The 20,088-nt window shown below is 39.0% G+C and overlaps 1 protein-coding gene across 3 annotated transcripts in view; it reads right to left on the bottom strand.

Annotated features, from left to right (window-relative positions):
* LOC124595264 (clavesin-2-like) overlaps positions 1-20,088 on the bottom strand; it is a 126,153-nt gene that overhangs the window by 6,505 nt on the left and 99,560 nt on the right. For all 3 annotated transcript variants that reach the window (XM_047133935.1, XM_047133933.1, XM_047133934.1), the window contains 5 exons: positions 14,517-14,608; positions 9,044-9,194; positions 7,109-7,302; positions 6,886-6,996; positions 6,596-6,740 (listed from right to left, as the gene is read on the bottom strand). In XM_047133935.1, the coding sequence (XP_046989891.1) occupies positions 6,596-6,740; positions 6,886-6,996; positions 7,109-7,302; positions 9,044-9,194; positions 14,517-14,608 (693 nt within the window). The remainder of the gene's footprint in view (positions 1-6,595; positions 6,741-6,885; positions 6,997-7,108; positions 7,303-9,043; positions 9,195-14,516; positions 14,609-20,088) is intronic.

Genomic DNA, 20,088 nt, shown 5'->3' with positions numbered 1-20,088 from the left:
TCAAACCATTCAAGCACTGTCATTGTTATTGACGTAAGTGTTAACATGTTATATGTACATCCAAGTTCGTAGTTATAGTGTCAAATACTCTAAATTTGTGTTTGCTTAATCATTTACTTTCTGTGTGCCAAGTTTTTTTACAGAGCCAACCGTGTCTGACGTGTCATTGTACGGACAGAATAGTCAAGGCTGACGTTAACATACTACTTATATTCCCCCTCCCTTGTAATATTCACCAACTCAGTTCTAAACTAGCCCTTAGGTACATTTTCAGTGCAAGTGACGTCCAGGAATTTCTTAGAAAACTTCTCTAATCGCACATCATGCGCACAAAGCCTCACTGTTCACTGTTCCACAATGGTATGTGGCACTTTCTAAATGGGAAAGGGAGCCATGCAAATATATGCTGCCTCCCTTCTCATTCTGATGCTTAAATAATAATAATAATAATAACAATAATAATAATATTTTCTTACATCAGAAGTGCCTGATGAACGGCCTCCTTCAAACTGGTCAACTTGACTCTTGCATGCCAGATGCTATTTCCCAGTGACTCCAACAGTCCTCTTACTCTTATTTTGCATTGATACTTGCATCCATGCTTGAACTACCTCTAAATACCAGTTTAGTCTGTTAGCTGATGCTCTGCTATAATTAATTACCTCTCTAGTTAGCTGCTGAGGTATGTGTGTGTTGTTGAACATGCTGTTCTCGAAACTCACAAAGCACGTGGAATGCAAATATACAGTCACCCTATTCCCTTCTGACAATTCTCTAGGGCTTCAGATGTCCTGTTCAGCTCATTTATGTTGTTTGCATCTGCTGACCCAAATAGTGTTTTGAGTATCTTGAGTATGCCTCCATCCCCTTTTTACCCTTCCTTAGTACTCCATTACTACACACTAATTGTCGTAAAGCCGAAAATACCTCTTCAAACTTCTTACCTCCATCCATAGTTCTCATACACTGAAATCAAACTTAATGAGCATTTGTGACTAGATCATACCACATATTGCTGCCTGAAAAATGTAGCTCCTCTGTCCAAGCTATGACCTGGCAGCACCCATATTCCAACAAAGATGAAAGTGTACAGCATGGGCAAAACTAGTCTTCTCCTTCACTTGCCTTCTCCTAATGGCAACCAGAGGACAGCTCCCTTCTCCCCAGCAGCCAGCTGTCTCCAATCAGCAGCTCTCATCAATTAATTAAAGGTACACATATGATCCTACCTGAAATCACCTTAACAACCTATGTAATACACAAAAAAAGAAAATTATAACCAAACGCAAAACATGTTGATTACCTTGAACGCCTTAACACATACAGTATACAAGGTATATGGACCTCCTTTCCTGCTGCTCATTCTTCTGCTTGTTACTTTTCCCTTTCTTCCTTGGTTCCACTAATATAATGCCTGGGCTTGCTTCTGGCTCACCTCTGAATGGCTGTAAATGTCTTACATATACAATCGTTGACCTTGTAGGCAACTGCAGCTTTACATTTGCAAGTGATGTGTTTTCAATCACACGTTATGGATCCTGATACTGCGTCATAAACTTGCCTTCCCTTTCAGAGTATATGGACTTGACATCTATCACTGTCCCACCTTGTCTTGAGGTAAAGTTCCCGTACCCCTAACTGCATTCTCTTGGCTTTCAATGCCTTGCTGTTCACCTGTTGGACCTTCTTCCAAACCTCCCTAACTGTTCTCACAAGTTCTTGGACTGACTCTCCATTCCTGCCCCCTTTCTGCTTAATCATATTGAATGGTGATGGCATCTTCTTCTTATCATAAAACATTTTGAATGACAACAGCTCAGTGCTGGTGTGTACCTTCAAATTATATACATTTACCACAAAAGATAAATATGTGTGCCAGTCTGTATGGTGGGGGTTAACGTAATAAATAAGCATCCTACCAAATGCCTGATGCCATTTGATTAAGGACAAAGTGAACTAGTTCTCAGTTTTGTCTTTTTTCACTTTCAATGCTGGCACAATTCCTTCAACAGGTCTGACCTGAAGTTCACCCCTTGATCCATAATTATTGTCTCTGGCACCACAAACTTCAACATCTATCTATTCTCTGACACTTAAGGAACTCTAAGTGCTTGTTGGTCAAGCATCAGCAGTCAGCACCACCTCAGTGTAACAAGAAATGTGGTCTGTTATAATCAGCACAAAATGGTTCCCTGCTGGAGATCAGCTGAACAGACCTAACATAACCATTCCAATAAAATAATAAGGCAACATCTGAAATAGTACTTCTTTCCAAATCCAATATGCATGCTGCACACATTGACACATTTCCTTATGTACATATCAACATTGCTTTTCCCTCCTCTCCACCAGTATTTCTCTGCCACCTTCTGAGTCCTCACTCTGCACCCTCCATGACCTAACAAAACATGATCACACATCTGTCTTAGCACCTCTTCCCTTAACTTTGCTGGTACAAGCAGTTGTGGTCCTAATCAAATCTCCCTACACAATAATCCATCACACATGCTGAACTGCTGCTGCTTACAGTACTGCTTACACTGTCTGTCTGCACTCTGTGCTGCTTAACACTAAGCAAGGTCTTAAACTAGTGCTTGATTACTGCTACCTTCTTCATTTACTGCTACCTTCTGCATTTCCGTGTTCCATCCCTGATTTGTTGATTACTTCATACTCAAATTCACTGAGTCTGAATGCCCATCTTGTCTGTCTGTCAGATGAGTCCTTCAAACATAGTAACAACTTCAAAGTAGCATGGTCAGTCTCCACTTTAAACTTCTTCTCATTCAAGTAACACCAGAAGACTCTCACTCTGTACAACAGGCTAAGCATCTCTCTCTCTGTCCTAGAATAATTCCTCTCCGCTCCATTAAATTGTCTTGCAAAAGTGATAGTGAGTTCTCCTGCATTGACCTCCAGGCTCAAAATGCACCAAATGCATCACAAAATAAAATAAATTCCTTTGGAAAATGTGGAAACACTAACTCTGCACTTGACATGAAAACTTCATTTAACGCAGCAAATGCTTTCTGAAAATCCTCAGGCCACACAAATTTGGTACCTTTCCGTAGTAATTGTATAAAGGGTCATGCTCTATCTGCAGACTGCCTCATGAATTTTCTACAACTTACGAGGTCCAGGGAAGACAATTACTCCTTGCTTGTTCCTGGTACTGGAAAATCCCACACTCCCTGTGTCAATCTCAGATCAGTTCTCACATCATACTTATTAATTAAATGACCTAAGTAATTTACTTCTTCCAACTCTAAAATGAAATTTTTCAATACTCAGTGTTAAATGTCAGCCTGTAATTTCTTGAGTAAATCCCTCAGGTGTTGACTATGGTCCTGCACATCTCTTAAAAACACATGTATGTCATCCAGATACACTGAAGATTGATGGGGCTTCAATTCTTTTAACACTCCATCCAATGAACACTGAATTGTTACTGGTGCACTCTTTAAATGAAACAGCATTCTTCTGTACTGATAATGTCCCCAAGATACTCTAAACACAGTCTTCTCTCTGTCCTCTGTGTCCATCTCTAATTTATTGCACTAATTCTCAAGTCAATCACTGTGATTATCAATGGTTTCTGTGGTGTTTGGATGGGGTAAGCATTTGGTAGTTCACATGGCTGTTCAAATGCAAGTAACACCAACAGAACCGATACTTCCTCCCTTTGTCCACAGACTCCTTTGGTACAATAACAATTCTTGCCCCCCCCCCCCCCCCCTTATTCGTATTGTGCTATCAGCCAACTTTTGATTGACAAACCCCTCCAAAATTGGCTGCAGAGACTGTGGCATATTTTACAACCTTCTGTACACCAGTGCTTCATTCCTTGTAGGAATCTTGTGTTGCATCATGTTCATTACAGGCAATGGTCCTCATAGAAAGAGCAAGTCCTGAAACTATAATAACAGTTCTTCCATCTGGCAAGTCAGACTCCACATTCACACAAAGTGACTTCCCAGTGCCACTCGCCACATGATCATGCAAGCCTTAATGTCATTGCTTGCAGTTTAACTGGACTGTCTTGTAAAAGAGATGCTCCTCAAGGCAAATCAATGTTGATGACAGCTTCCCCTAGAAGGAATGTCCTCCCACAAAGCTCCATCACACATTACTGAAGGTCAATTATGGCATGATGTTAATGCATAAAGTCTAGCTCAAGGATCATACTGCAGCCCTCATTCACATGAGATACCAGTTCCACACACTGCTTAAACTTGGTTTCCTCTAATTTGAAATTCACCATCACTGACCCCAGTGGTCATATCTCACTATCCTACACCACACACAAATCAAAACATGGTGGAGCACATTGCCTCTTACCCACTAAATCTCTAGAGGCCACCAACACATACACTCCTCTGTCCAACAAAAACGTACCCTTCTTACCATCTATTATCCCTGCTATGGCACATTCCACCTCTGTATTCATATCCACTGCATTCAATTGTACTGAGAACACCTTTCAGCAGGTCTGGGGCTCCCTTCTGAGTTTAACGGATGCTTATTAACACCCAGAGCACCCCTGAAATTATTCCTATAATACTGCTGCTGTTTCATACCCTAACTATTGTTATTCCCACAGAATGACTGATAGTTCATACAACCCCCATCACTCTGTGACTGACAGCACTTCCTCCAAACATGCACCATATGTCCACAATTAAAATACCTCATATCTGCTCAAACACATTTCTCTGATCTCTTACCCCTCTCACACCATCAATCTCCTTGAGTTCCACTGTTAGCTTAACTGCCAAGTAGAGATCCCTAGGTGCACCAGTGTATGCAGTCCTGATATTGCCAGTACTAAACCTCTTAGGAAAGCAATGACAGCCCATTGCTTTGCTTCCTAGCAACGCCTTGTTTGCCTCATCACTCTGTGTCAGCTCATATGTATGCACATTAAGTTTCCTAATCCTGTCCACAAAATCCTCCATGGCTTCATTAGGCCTTGACAATAGGTCTTCCACATTTGATAACACAGCCTCAGAGGACCTACTGGAAAAGGGAGAAAAAAGGTTCACTTAGCCAGATCCAGCCCCTAGATTCTGCAACTTCAAAAACCCCAAGTCGCCTTTCTCTGCTAATTTATTGTTTACAAGTATATTCTCTACCCTTAACTGAGCTACCTGATCAATTAATGATTGCATAGCTTCCTCACTGGTGACATCTTGAGTCTCTGATTATGCCATTGCATCACTCTTACTCATATTTACAATTTCAGTAATAATAACTCAAAAATAACAGGGACTGAACACTCTTCAGTTACCAACAATATCACATTTATTTATTCTATCTAAGCACAAACCATCTGAACTCCCTATACTGTCTTGGCATATGGCCAAAATGATGATGTAAAACAAACAAATGCCACAGATTTGGCACAAAGGACAGAATTCCCAAGTAAATTACACCGTTCACATGACATGGGCTCCAGCCATCCCTAGAATTACCCCTAAACTAAGAGAGTTTCCATGGCTCCTCCAGCCTCAAAAAAGTAACTCTGCAGCTACGCTGCCATCAAGCTCTCAACCCCATGATGATCACCAAAACACAAACTATAGCCTCAGTCATCTCACAATGATGATATCACAACTTTGATTTGGATGTTGCATTGCAGGGAGTGATACACCCTCTGCTGCCCACAGTAGTGACATCAGTTCTCCTCACATCACCTTGTAGAGTAGACAGCACTTGGGGTGAGGGATAGAGTGACAGGCCAATGGGCCCAAAGACTCACTGGTGGTCAAGAGGAATGTTTTGAACAATTCCATCACAGTAACATGAGACCAGCACACCACACTCTGGCGATGCTGGCCAGCATAGACTCGTAGGTAGCCGGCTTCTGTCATGGTGAGGAGTCACATGCATAGGCACCCTGCATTGCTGATGTCAGGCCAAACAATGGCCAGTGGCCTGTCTCAATCCTTGTGACAGTGTTTGACAATTCTGCTTTTTCTTTTTTTTTTTTAAAAAAAAAAACAGTAATTTTGGTTTTTCTCTTATTTTTCTACTTATAATTATTAACTCAGTAATTTGAAAACTAGGGCTACCTATCAAGGTGATAGATTTATCTGCTTACAACATACTTGATAGTTTATTTGTAAGAGTAGAAGTGCTTCAAATACACTGTAAACTCTTTCGTTGACATGCTGTATCTTTGTTCATGCCAAGTAGCCAAGTCAGTCTCTCTCTGGTACTAGAAATATTCACTTCTTGTACAGTGCACAAGTTAATGTCATGTGCATCTTTACCAAGCCCTGATTAAATGTGGTTCTAGTTCAGCATTTCTATATGTATGTTATTTATTGCGGCTAGCATAAACACAGTAACAGCACCAACAGTGTCATCACCATTATCATGATCATCATTATCAACAACAACAACAAAGAAATGCCATGTATAAGCAGTGCTAAAACATATTAAACTAAATTTATTATATGGATCATCAAGACAACAGCTTAGTTTTTGCAAAAATTGCATGACTACCTGTGAAACTTAGGGATGTTAATTGTTAGAAACAGAATTCTGAACCATCTTGTATAAGTTGATTAATATCAAACTAAGAATACATTACCTTTGATCATATTTTCATTTTGCTGTAGTTTGTGTCTGAATGAATTGAAGTTGAAATCAGGTACCATTCCTCCTAACTGTTTTGGTAGTATCTCATAAGGCACATATTCATGCAAAGAAGACATGTTTCTACCATGAACATGAATCTGAAAAATTCAGTTATCAAAAACAAGTCTAATGTTTCCCTGTTCATAGTGCATATTAAAAACATGACATTATATTGGCACTACATTAGAATACAGAAAGAAGCTGTTTCAAAGTACACCAATACCATTTCAATACGATACTCACTCTTTGTCTCATCTTTTCTTTCAAAAATGGTTTAGAAATTGCAAACACAGCAGCAAAAAGTGATGGTGCATTTACAATATGGACACCCTTCAGCCTCAAAGGAAAGCTGTCCTGTAAAATCATATTTTCACAGATGAAATGTGATTACTCAAACATATCTCTTTTGCAGACATACATGACTTACAATTAATATTAGTTGCAAAAACAGAATGCTGATTTTTACCTGGAACATTTTAATGAAAAGTGATAAGTTTGATGGTGTTGCAACTAGGAAATGTTGAAGTCCATACCCTTTCATATCCACAATAAATACTGCACCAGAGATATGAACGTGAGGATCTTCACAACAAAACGAAAGCACTGTTGCTATTGTCTGGAAGCATTCTTCTACTACGATCTTTTTGTAATCCAGTTTTTCTGAAAGAATCATTTAATTAACCTTAGTAATAAAATAATAATTCCATTACACACAATCTGAACAGTTAATAATACAGTCATGCTCATAAATTAAGGATGACGTTGATACAGGGTGAAACAATGCTCTGGTGGGCAGTTCGTGGGTTTAAATCGCCTCGAGATATGACCATGCGGTGCATTTGACCTGCGGTTATCACGTGGTGGCACTGGCAGCAGTCCACATATGCAGAGGTGTGTTGGTGCATGTCAGCAAGTAAGTGTGCGGACGTTTTCAGACGTGGTAATGGTGACTGTGTGTTGAAAATGGCTCAAAGAACACATATTGATGACGTTATGAGAGGTAGAATACTATGGCAAATGGAGGCTGGTCAAACAGAGCAGGTCGTATTATGGGTCCTCCATGTGCCACAAAGTGTGATCTCAAGATTATGGCAACAATTCCAGCAGACAGGAAATGTGTCCAGGCGTTACAGTACAGAATGTCCACAGCATACAACACCATAAGAAGACTGACATCTCACCATCAGTGCCCACAGATGGCCATGGAGTACTGCAGGTAGCCTTGCTCAGGACCTTACTGCAGCCACTGGAACAGTTGTCTCCAGACACACAGTCTACAGACAACTGAAAAGACATGGTTTATTTGCCCAGAGATTTGCAAGGTGCATACAACTGATCCCTGGTCACAGGAGAGCCTGTAAAGCCTGGTGTCAAGAACACAGTAAATGGTCACTGGAACAGTGGTCCCAGGTTATGTTCAAGTATGAGTTCAGGTATAGTCTGAACAGTGATTCTTGTTGGGTTTTCATCTGGTGTGAACCAGGAACCAGATACTAGCCCCTTAATGTCCTTGAAAGGGACCTGTATGGAGGTCGTGGTTTGATGGTGTGGTGTAGGATTATGATTGGTGCATGTACACCCCTGCACGTCTTTGACAGAGGAACTGTAACAGGTCAGGTGTATCGGGATGTCATTTTGCACCAGTATGTCTGCCTTTTCAGGGGTGCAGTGGGTCCCACCTTGCTACTGATGGATGATAATGCACGGCCCCTCTGAGCTGCCATTGTGGAGGAGTACCTTGAAACAGAAGATATCAGGTGAATGGAGTGGCCTACCTGTTCTCCAGACCTAAACCCCATTGAGCACATCTGGGATGCTCTCGGTCGACGTATCGCTGCACATCTTCAAACCCCTACGAGACTTCAGGAGCTCCGACAGGCACTGGTGCAAGAATGGGAGGATATACCCCAGCAGCTGCTCAACGACCTGATCCACATTATGCCAACCCATTGTGCGGCCTGTGTACATGTGCATGGTGATCATATCCCATACTGATGTCAGGGTACATGTGCAAGAAACAGTGGCATTTTGTAGCACATGTGTTTCGGGATGGTTTTCTTAACTTATCACCAATACTGTGGACTTACAGCTCTGTGTCATGTATGTTCCCTATGTGCCTATGCCATCAGCACCAGTTTTGTGTAGTGCCACATTGTGCACATTCTGCAATTATCCTTAATTTATGAGCATGAGTGTAGTTGTACTAAAGAAAAAATTATAGTGAGACAACCAAGGTGTTACGTTATGTGAAAAATATCTGTCATTGAAGAATGTAAATGTTCATACTCAATCTGAAGATTCAAAATCAATAAAGAATTAAATTTTCAATATCAAAATATTTAGGTGCAAGTATATGGACACTATTCATATGCAGTTCTTAGTCTTTAAGAATGACACTTACCAAACCGCATGATCACTACAATCCTCCCATCATTATCTTTTTGGTCTAGAACTGTCATTATGTCCATGTCATAAACATATCCTTTCTCTGATGGAAGGCAACATTCAAGTTGTTTTGGATAAGCCTTCTTAACTTTGTAAAAGTTCTTGAGCTGAAGAAAAAGTGAAAGGGTATTTCAACATAATGTTGCAGTAGGAAAACTCAGTTAAGCAATCTCAAATGTTAATTTACTTCCCTGATCATAACTATTCACAAGATCCAAGAAATTGAGATTCATAAGAAAGATTAGAAATGGCAATAATTTCATGTGATATGTTGAGGTGTAAGTTTCTTTATGGAAGCAGAAAACAACTTTTATGAAAAGAAAAATTTTTGAAACTAGCATCACTAATTCAGTTAAATGTAGTGATGAGACGAATATTTGACCTGTCAATGAAATGGAATGCTGTTACACATATATAGATGAAAGGTTCATTTATGCACAACAATCTGCTGCTTTAAATAAACCAAATTTCTTCACAGTTCAAATACTGAATCTGATTCTATACCTACAGGAGACGGACAAAAATAAGGAAATACCATGAAAAAGGCATCCTTGAACACAACTGGAGATGCTGGCCAAACCAGCAAGCCAGAAAGTTCCACTGTATTATCTGACCACGGATAGTATTTGTACAATGTCCTCAATACACTGCAGGTGTCAGTTGTGATCAGAGTGGTGTTCTGTGTTGTAGTGCATGGATTATATCATTGCTGAGTGCATTCGATTGTGTACACATTGTTAGTGCTCATATGGTGGATCCTACTATACACAAATGACCAAAGTGTTCGACATATCAAGAGCCACCATATCAAAGATTTGTCCCACATACAGGGAAAGCAGAAGAATAAAATCTGCTAAGTCATATCTTGAATGGAAGTGGGTGTTGAGTGATTGTGACAGATGGTCATTGAAGAGGATTATGACAGAGAAAAAAGGTGACGGCAGCTACAAAACTCACTGCAGAACTGAATGTCTCACTCACAAACTCTGTTAGCACCAAAACAACATGGAGGGAGCTCTAAAGCAGGGAATTCCAAAACCATGCCTCAGTGATGCAAAAGGCTGTATCAGGAAAATGGAGTGCATTAGCCACAATGCCTGGACTGTGGAGCAACAGAAGATAATCATGTGGTCAGATGAGTCTTGTTTCATACCATTTCCAACTTCTGTCTGAGTTTATGTTTCAAGAGTAAAACATGGTGGGAGTTCAGTGATGATTTGAACAGCCATTTCATGGCATTTCATGGACCCTGTAGTTATTCTGCAAAACTGCATTATTAACAAGGATTATGTGATAGTTGTGGCTGATCAGGTAAATCCCATGGTAAAATGCTTGTTCCCCAATGGTGATTATTTGTTCTAAGTTGACAGGACCTCTGTTCACACAGCTCATGTCCTCCAGTACTTGTTTTGAGTGCACATGGATGAACTGTTGCATCTCTGCCGACTACCACATTCACCAGGTCTCAATAATGTTGTTCTTTTGTGAACTACTTTGGAGGGAAGGGTGCACAATCACTATCTACTTCCATCATGATTACCTTTCTTATAGATTAACCAAAGTTTTATGGCATTGATGGTGTAGCTAGCCCGTGTATATTGTCATATTTAACCATAAGTATGCAGAAAGCTGTACGTAGTAATTCAACCAATGTAGTCTGGGGACATCATTGTGAATGAGGAGAAATCACATATGGGATTCCCCAAGGCTCAGTCTTAGGTCCTTATATATGTAAATGATCTTCTGTCTAATATAAAACAGGGAGAATTAATTCTTCTTTCAAATGACATTTGTACTGTAATCAATCCAAGCACACATACACCAACAGTTGAAATGCTTAACAATGTTCTTAGAAATGTTATTGACTTGTTTTCTGTGAATGGTCTCACCCTTAGTTTTAAAAAGGCAGAAAATAATCAGTTTTGCACATCTAGGGGTACTACACCAAATATAAGTGTAACACATTGTGAGAAAATAATAACTAGCATGGAAACATCAAAATTTTTGAGTATCCATAGTGATGAGAATTTAAAATGGAAAAAGGACAGTTCAGAACTCTTCAAACAACTTATTTCAGCCACATTTGCACTTAAAATCACGGCAAATCTTGGAGAGAGACAAATCAGGAAGGTGACATATTTTACATATTTACATTCAATAATGTCATATCAAATAACGTTCTAGGGAAACTCATCTTTAACAAAGTATATATTAATCAAACACTTGCTGTAAGAATGAGATATGGTCTTTACACATGATCATCCTGTAGACATGTGTTTAAGGAGCTGGGAATTCTGACAATTGCTTCACAATGTATTTATTCTCTCATGAATTTTGTCGTTCAAATGGAGCAATGATGTACATAACAGCAAATCCAGAAGGAAAAATGACATTCATTACTCCACATTAATGCCGCCTTTGGCAAAAAAGGGGCACACAATGCCATGAGTAAAATTTCTGATAACTTACTCAGCAACATAAACTGCCTGATAGACACCAAAGTAAAATTTTAAAACAAACTGAAAAAGTTTGTTCTTAACAACTCCTTCCTTTCTGTAGAAGAATTTATATCACAGTAATGTTTACTTTTATTTGTGTACTTATTTTAATTAGTCTTTCGATCATATGTAGTAAAATGAACATGATGATACTGAGTTTAACTGTAGTCATTACAGAGAACAGTTTTCAAGATTATATATAGTTCTAATTGTTATGTGTTACAAAAGTTACAGATCTATCCTTTATTGTAGTTCAAGTACTCAATTAATGAATAGAAACAGTGATACTACAGATATTCTTTAACGGATCTTTCAAAAGCATTAGCTTTTAGTATACATTTTATATCATTTGGCAACTTATTGAATTTTTCTATTTGATTGACTGGTAGTAAATGCAAGTTACATTTTAATTTAGTGTTATGATTACGTCAGTCACATATTTTTCTAATACATGATCATTTCCAATTACATTTTATAAAAAATTATATTAGTGAGCCAAGAGTACACAGTATGACAGAGGTAGCACTTTCATGTTTTAAATATTGGTTTACATGTCTATCTCAGCTGCCTGTAGTAATCCTATTGACCCTTTTTGGATTCTGCAGGTCTCCAAAGCTGCTCTTGAGCTTCCCCAGAATATGAGTCTGCATTTTAGATGAGCATTAAAATATGTGTAACAGACAATTACTTGAGAGTGTTCATTTATGCATCCTTATAGAGCCCTTAAAACGGCAGCTAGTACTCAACTTGGCATTAATGTTTTCAATATGTTTGTCTTGTTTTAGGTCACTTTGAATTTAAATGCCAAAAATTTTGTCTCATCTTTATTCACAATAGGTTGTTGGATGACCATGCTCTCTGTTTTAATGTTATGAAAAGGGTAGTTGCTAATCACCAATCACCATATAGTGGAGAAGCTGCGTTGCAGATAGGCACAACAAAAAGAGTCTGTGTGTGTGTGTGTGTGTGTGTGTGTGTGTATGTGTGTGTGTGTGTGGGTGTATGCTATTTTTGACGAAGGCCTTGAAGCTAACTGTCCAACAGTCTTTTTGTTGTGCCTGTCTACGACTCAGCACCTCCACTGTATGGTGAGTAGCAACTATCCTTTTCATAACATTGTTACATTCCAACCTAGATTTTCCAAGATATTGTTTTGACTGTTATGGAAATTAAATCCTACTGTTTTCTTTTTGTTTATTATAAGATGATTTGTTGCTTATCCTTTACTTCGTTGATTTGTAACAGAGTTTACTTCATGTTGGATATCATCATTTTTTTGCTGCTTTCACTAATACTGTTGTGTATCATGACCCATCATGTATATCTAGATCAGTGATATATATCAGCAAGAGAAGAGGTCCCTTTATTGATTCCTGAGGTATCCTACAGGTGATTGGGTGTTCTTCTGGGGTGATTGGGTGTTCTTCTGACAGGTATTCTGAGGCTTTTTCTGCTTTTTAATCTACATGTCTAATGCACACTTTTTGCTTGTGGTCACTGAGAAATGAACAGATCCATTCATTTACTAATCCCCTAATGCATAGTACTCTAACTTGTTTAGAAGTGTTCTGTGGTTTACCATGTTGATAACTTTAGAAATCTAAAAATATACCTGAAATTTGCTGTTTTTCATCAACGGCTTTTAAAACAGTGGTTATACATTCATGGATTGTTGTCTCAGTTGATTTCTTACTTTGGAAACCATGTTGAGAACTGGCTAATGTTCCACTTTTATTAATAATCATTATTAACTTATTACACATTACTTTATCCAATACTTTTGAAAAACAGCATGTTAATGTAATGTGTCAGTAATTTGGCACAATGTATTTATTAACAGCATTGAATATCAGAAAAACTTATAATATTTTTAGCTAATCAGGGAAGATGCTCATCTCTAATGAGAAGTTACATATATGAATGAGGAGGTCAATAACGTTTTGGAGCAGTACCTGGTAAGATTCTACTGGGTCTGTTATCAATTCCTGCTGAGTATGTTGTTTTTAGATCTTTAACACGACTGACTGTTTCCTCCCTGCCTTCATGATCTGCAAACATTGATAGTTTACAGCTGATTATCTTATTTTCTGCCGATTTCCAACAAAACTAGTTTTTGTTAAATTCTCAGTTACTACAGTGAAGCAGCCGTTGAATACATTTGCTATTTCAGTTGGTTCTGTAATCTTTTTATTGTAATGTAACAATAGCTTCAATTTTATTTGTAGATTTAAAAAAAAATTCTATACCTATCACTGTGCATTCTTTTTGCCTGTTTTATGACTTTTTGTAAAATTTTTGTGCATGTTTTGTTGTGAAAGTGCGTATATGCTGTGACATTATTTCCCTTGCAGATTTGGTGTTTTCTTTTCCTCTGGCAAGAAGTTCTAATTCCTTTAGTAATCGAGCCATTGCCTATTGCATTAGTTCTGATATTTACCATTTTCAGAGGGAAGGCAGTATCAAAATGTTGTATCAGTTTTTCTAGAAATATGTTACATTTTGTATCCATACTTTGCATTTCATAGAAGATGATGAGTAGGAATTACTAATTTATAAAGAAGACTTTTTAATGTTCAGCATGGAGAAATATTAAAAATTAATTTGCAGCATGAATGTGAAATGACTGATTCCACATCATAACAATTTATCACAAAAATTATCCACAGAACATGAAAGTAACTAATTAACTAGAACTTGCTATTATTTTGCAGGAAGAACAGTATAAAATACCCTTTCAAAACAAACGGGATTTGTATTTATCTATTCAAGAAGACTGGCAGCTGTTTTGAATCCCAGTGGTTTTCTAACACCATGTTAGGCATGTTAATGTGTTGTGTTTTTAGTGTTTCCATATTTTTGTCCACCCTCTCATATGTACCTATGAATACAGGTAAAACAAATGTCTGTGGTGATACAGTTCCACAATCTTACCAGTCTGAAGGCTTCATTCACATTGTGCTTCCTCGCTCTTAAAAAAGCTAAGAGGAATGTGTCATCAGTTCTTGAATAGAGCCCTTTTTCACCTGAAAATCACCAAACATTTTTTAAAAAATGTTTTCATCATGTAGTTGTAACCATTCAAAAGAAGAACTTTGTAATTTCTTGACTGTATTTTTATAAGAAATAACTCCAAAATGTGGATGCTCAAAAAGTACTGTCACAAAAGGTGGAAAAGTTGCAAAACTTTTATATCCTTACAATAACTTTTTAGAGTACAACTTTTTTGTGGAATTATACCAATTAACAGGTGGCCCTTTCATAATAGCTGTTGACTGTTGTAAGGTACATATAGTCACCCAGAAATACTTATGGTGTGGTAGAGCGTCATAAATCTATAAACTGACAAGTGTGATCTTTTTAATGAAACCAGCAAGGATGATTAGATGATGAATGTGGGTGGAGTTCCTGGAATGAATTCACATCTTGAGGTGGAGCATTAGTTAAGGTGTTGAACTCACATTCAAAAGGAGCAGTTTTCTAATCCCTATCTGGCCATCCAATTTTTTGATTTCTTAGTCTCCCATCCTTGTTCTATATGAGCTGGTGCACAAGCTCAAATGATGATCTAATCAAGTGGCTGTCAAATCAGAACCTTCCTTTTTGGAGATACATTGAGACAACTTAAAATAATGGGTAAACAAATGACTGCACAAGAAGTCTTGAGAATGTTTCAGTCATACCCTTTAGGCATTAGCAATGGTGCATGTTAGAGGTGAAAAACCAGGCAGCAACGATGGGAGTACATTATGTCAAATCAAATGCAATGCAATAATAAATTAAATTAAATGGAACAAATGCTACAATCTCCAAAGAAGTCAAGATATTGGGTTAAAGATTGTGAACAAAATGGAGGGCTTTGCTCAATAGTTGACTATGATTAATGAAACTGATAAAAAAAAAGTAACCTGAAAACTGGTAGCTAGCATGATCCGAGGGCATGATACCTGAAGTCGTCAATGGGCAACTGCCATAACTTCACCTTTTCAGACTGTGTAATATGATAATTTTGTTACTGGAGACAATTTTGATAATATTAATGGCAGCACAAGTATTGAAGTTAGCTACAGATCTCAATTGAAATTAAACTTATTAAGCATGCTTTGAAAACATTCCAATCATTATATGTTTCCTGATGTAAGACTCAATTTGAAAAAAATTCATTCTATTGTTTACGGAACACTTAAGTGCAAAATTCTTGTTTTATTTTCATTTGACTAAACTGCATAGCACCATATCAGTATTATGTAGCCTCCAATAAACAAGTAAATTAAATAAATAAATCCCAAATTATAATACTACACTACTGCCAAATTTTTGACAATCAATGCCTGTTGTAATAAATTTGTCAAGCTGTGTATGAGAGATTAATAGTAACCACAAAATACAAGTAGTAAGTGTACGACACTTTATTTTGCACAATGACAATCAAATATAGATAGTTGCCACAGAGACCCCCCCCCCCCCCCTCCCCCCCCCCCCCCCCCCCCCCCCAAGCAGTGTAGAGCATGGGAAGGATGAAGGAGTGTCAAAATTGCAGAGCCATCAATGAGGACATACGGGATGACCCACTCTGGTGATGGACAAAATGTGTGGTCATAATCGAGTGTGCTGCTGAAGGAGTTGGTTGATCATGGTAAGGCATCTGTTTGTGTTGATGAATGCAGGGACAGCGTCTTCATCTGTGTCAGATGGAGTGTGGAAGGTGCAAAGTAGCACTACAGAAGTGGTGGGAGGATTCTCCACAGAACGCAGGTGAGTGAGGAGGACAATCAGCAGCCCATCTCACAGTTAAGAGAGAGATCATTGATGGGATACATTGAAATGTCAACAACAAACCTTATGCTGCCCAAGTGGGCAGAAGAGGGTGACAGTTCCTCAGACATGGCAGTAGTCACAGACAAGGAGATAAGAATTGAGTGGGTTTCCTCATCAAAATGGGTGAACATGCATCACTGCGAGGGGAAGCATATGGTGTCTGTTGGGTGATACTATGGGATAGAAAGTCCACACTGGACAAAGGCTGAGTAGAAGGTGAAGGGAAGGGAATGGAATTGTTCAAGATCCATCCTGGTTTCACATGGTCAAGTGATACCACATAGTGCTTGCCTTAGAGACAAATGTCAGTAGCATTCACAGAACAGGCAATGACCTTACAGGGAACTGAATATGGGGGCCAAAGGGCAGGCTGAAGGGAATTGTCTTGAAGCATCATGTACTCACAATGTGGCAACTCTTTGCATAGGAACACTCAAGGCATAGAGCCAGTCTTATGTGGGTCATGTGTGAGCGTAGATGCTAGACAAAGGTATGCAGCTCGGTCAAAGAAGGAGGAGCATCATCCTCAGCAAATTTGGCTGTAAGAAAAAGAGGTTCACTGTACAAGACCTTGGCCAAAGATGCATGTAGATCATCCTTGAAAGCAGTGTGGCCCATGGTGCAGCCTCTGACCAGGAGGGATCTGGCACATAAGAGCAGTTCTTAAAGTCCTGAGCCAACACTCCAACAAGCTATTATTCTGATGATGATGAAATGCCTTAGTGTGGAATTTGTTAGAGACACACACATTGCACAGTGTAGTGAAAATTGATTTCTCAAATTGCCACCCTGGTTGGAGGTGATGGAGGAGGGGCACCCGAAGCGTGTGAGCCAGTCACTAACCAAAATTTGTGCTACAGATTCAGCCATAATATCAGATAAAAGAACTGCTTTGACCCACCTGGTGCTGCAATAATTAATGGATAGTATGTACTGACAAGCACCTGAAGGGGGTAAAGACCTAATGAGGCTGAGATGAACACGATAAAATAAGCCCTTAGGATGTCAAACTGGCATGCCAACCAGTTTTGCTATAATTGCAAAGAGAGGCAGCCCCAAGACCAAGCATGGTAGTCCTTGTTAAAGCACCACCACATGAAATGCTCCATGACCAACCTAACAGTAGCCGTAATGCCAGGGTGGCCTAGGTTATGTAAGGTCAAAAAAAACTTGAAAGCAAAGAGCTATTGGAACCAGAGATCTGGGAGTACCCATGAGAACATCACAAAAAATTGGAGGTGTTGAGCCAGGTAGATGACAGGACTGTATGATCAGGGATGATGAAGGGTCGTTGATCGAGAACTGTACATCTGCATCCAGAGGCTGTTGTCTCATGAGTACATTCAGGTCAATGACAGAAGAGGCAGCATTCATACACAACATGTAGTCTGTCAATGACAGGAAGAGACAGCATACCCACATGACATGCAGAGTGCCATGATATTACCGGGCCCTTTAATGTAACAGATAGCAGTCATATATTGACATACGAGGTCCATATGGCAAAAGTAGCAAGGATATACACCAGGTTAGAGGTTGTGAAGGGCATTAGCCAGCAATCAGTGGTCTGTAAAAACAAGGACTTCTTGTCCCTCAGTGTCCTCTCAGAAGTAACATGTAGCCTCATAAATGGCCAGAAGCTTCCTGTCGAAGGCTGACAGGCTGGAATTTTTTTGGAGAAGAAATGCAAAGGGTGAGAGAGATCACTGACTTGTTGCTGTAAGGCAGCTCTGATGGGGGTTTCACTCACATCAGTAGTGATGGACAGGTGAGCATCAGTGATAGGATGTGCCAACGTGGTTGCATTTCTAACGTCTGTCTTGAGATCATGGAAAGAGCAATTAATGTCTTGAGACCACTGAACCTTATAAGACCCAGAAGTGTTTTCTCTAGCCAAAGCATTGGTTTACAGAGGCCTGAAGAGAGATGGCATGGGGAATATGATGTCAAAAAAAGTTCACCACCCTGGGAAACCATCTCAGTTCTCAATAGGTTTCAGGAGAGGGAGATTATTGATGAGATCAATGCAATCAGACATTGGGCAGATACCCTCAGATGAGACAGAATGCAGAATTACCAAGAAATGGGATGTGAGAGCATCGAAGTTGTGATTTTTGTGGTCAATTTCCACGCCATGGTCAGAAACGGCTTGTAGGACCTGTTGAAGAAGACATTTATGTTCCTCAATGGAGGGAGAAAAGATAAGGATGTCATTGAGGCATGCAAAGCAAAAACAGTATAGAGTCAACAAAATGCTGCCAAGTTTGTGCTGCATTTTTTAGATCATATGGCACGAAGCAGCATTTGAACAGTCCAAAGGGGCAGTGATCACTGATTTTGGAATGTCATTCTTAAAAGTCAGAATCTGATGGTATCCTTTGCAGCAGTCAGTCATGCTGAAGACTTGCATGCTGTGAAGCTGCTTGGCAACGTCCTGAATGTGGGGAATAGGGTAATTGTCCAAAGATGTACAAGTGTTCAGTTTGTGGAAGTCCCTGCAGAGGTGGAAAGAACAGTCTTTTTTGGCAACAAGTGAATAGGGGACAACGAGGTGCTATCAGAGGGGTGTACAGTACCTGCATTTAACAGTTCCTGTGCCGCAGCCTTAATATTATTGAACTTGGTAGCATAAAGGTATGTTGCGAACCAGTGGTCTGTCCATGAGATGTAATCTATGGCACATACTGTTAGTGATCATCATAACATTACATATATTTAGATGAGCTAATTAGCTGCCTAGTACTGGTATGAGGAAAGATGAATTTGTTGCACAGCTGGCAGGCCTAGGGTTCAGGGTGCGCCACGGACAGCCTGGCTTGCTGACAGTTTCTGGTCAGCCACATGCAGAGATGAGCAGCGTCAAAGGAAATGGGTAAATCTGAACAATGGTAAGTTGGACAGTTGCCACAGCATGCCCTCTGTACAATAGACAATGCTCCAGGAAATGGTGGACTGTCAGACAATCTTAAAGATAGTTAAGTTTCAGCTCTCTGAACTTTGATAATAAGTCATAGTTACACCTTAAAGTGAATTTGAATACATCTGTGATCTCAGAAAAATAAGACACATACAATGACATAACAACATTTCAGTATCTATAAAACAACAGACTTCAATATCTCACAGTGAATTTAAACATTTACACAATGAACCTGTGTACTGACAACTTTTAATTGCTTCATGTGATTTCAGCAAACAGTGTCTCAGATGATAGCACTGCACTATAGCTATCATCTCTTAAATCTATATAATCTGTATCTGTTTTATTTATTGATTTATGACATCTTTTCTCTCTTTTACATTATTCAGATGTTTGTCAAAACATTGTCTTCTCCACATTTACACAGCAAATGAATTCAGCACGAATACCTCAGATTTTGGCATACTTGTGTTTGTATGTAATGAACAGTTTACTATTTTGCCAGTAACTTTATTTAAATGTTGATTCCAAGTGTTATTACAAAAGTATGCTAATTTAAAAGTGGTCAGTCACATGTTTTAGAGGACACCACCATTAAAAAGTGCCAAAAGATGCTTCTGTCAAGCAGGCATAAATAATTGCTTAAACAATATTTAACAACAATTTGTTTCCATTTATCATGAGCACACCTGTGCAAGAATTCTGTCTTATTTATTAATGGAAAACCTTTATTTATGATTGTGGGGAATGCTCTGAGTATGGCTAAAT

The sequence above is a fragment of the Schistocerca americana genome, chromosome 2 (genome assembly GCF_021461395.2).
Source record: "Schistocerca americana isolate TAMUIC-IGC-003095 chromosome 2, iqSchAmer2.1, whole genome shotgun sequence".
NCBI classification, from domain to species: domain Eukaryota; kingdom Metazoa; phylum Arthropoda; class Insecta; order Orthoptera; family Acrididae; genus Schistocerca; species Schistocerca americana.
This window is presented reverse-complemented; position numbering and strand designations above follow the sequence as displayed.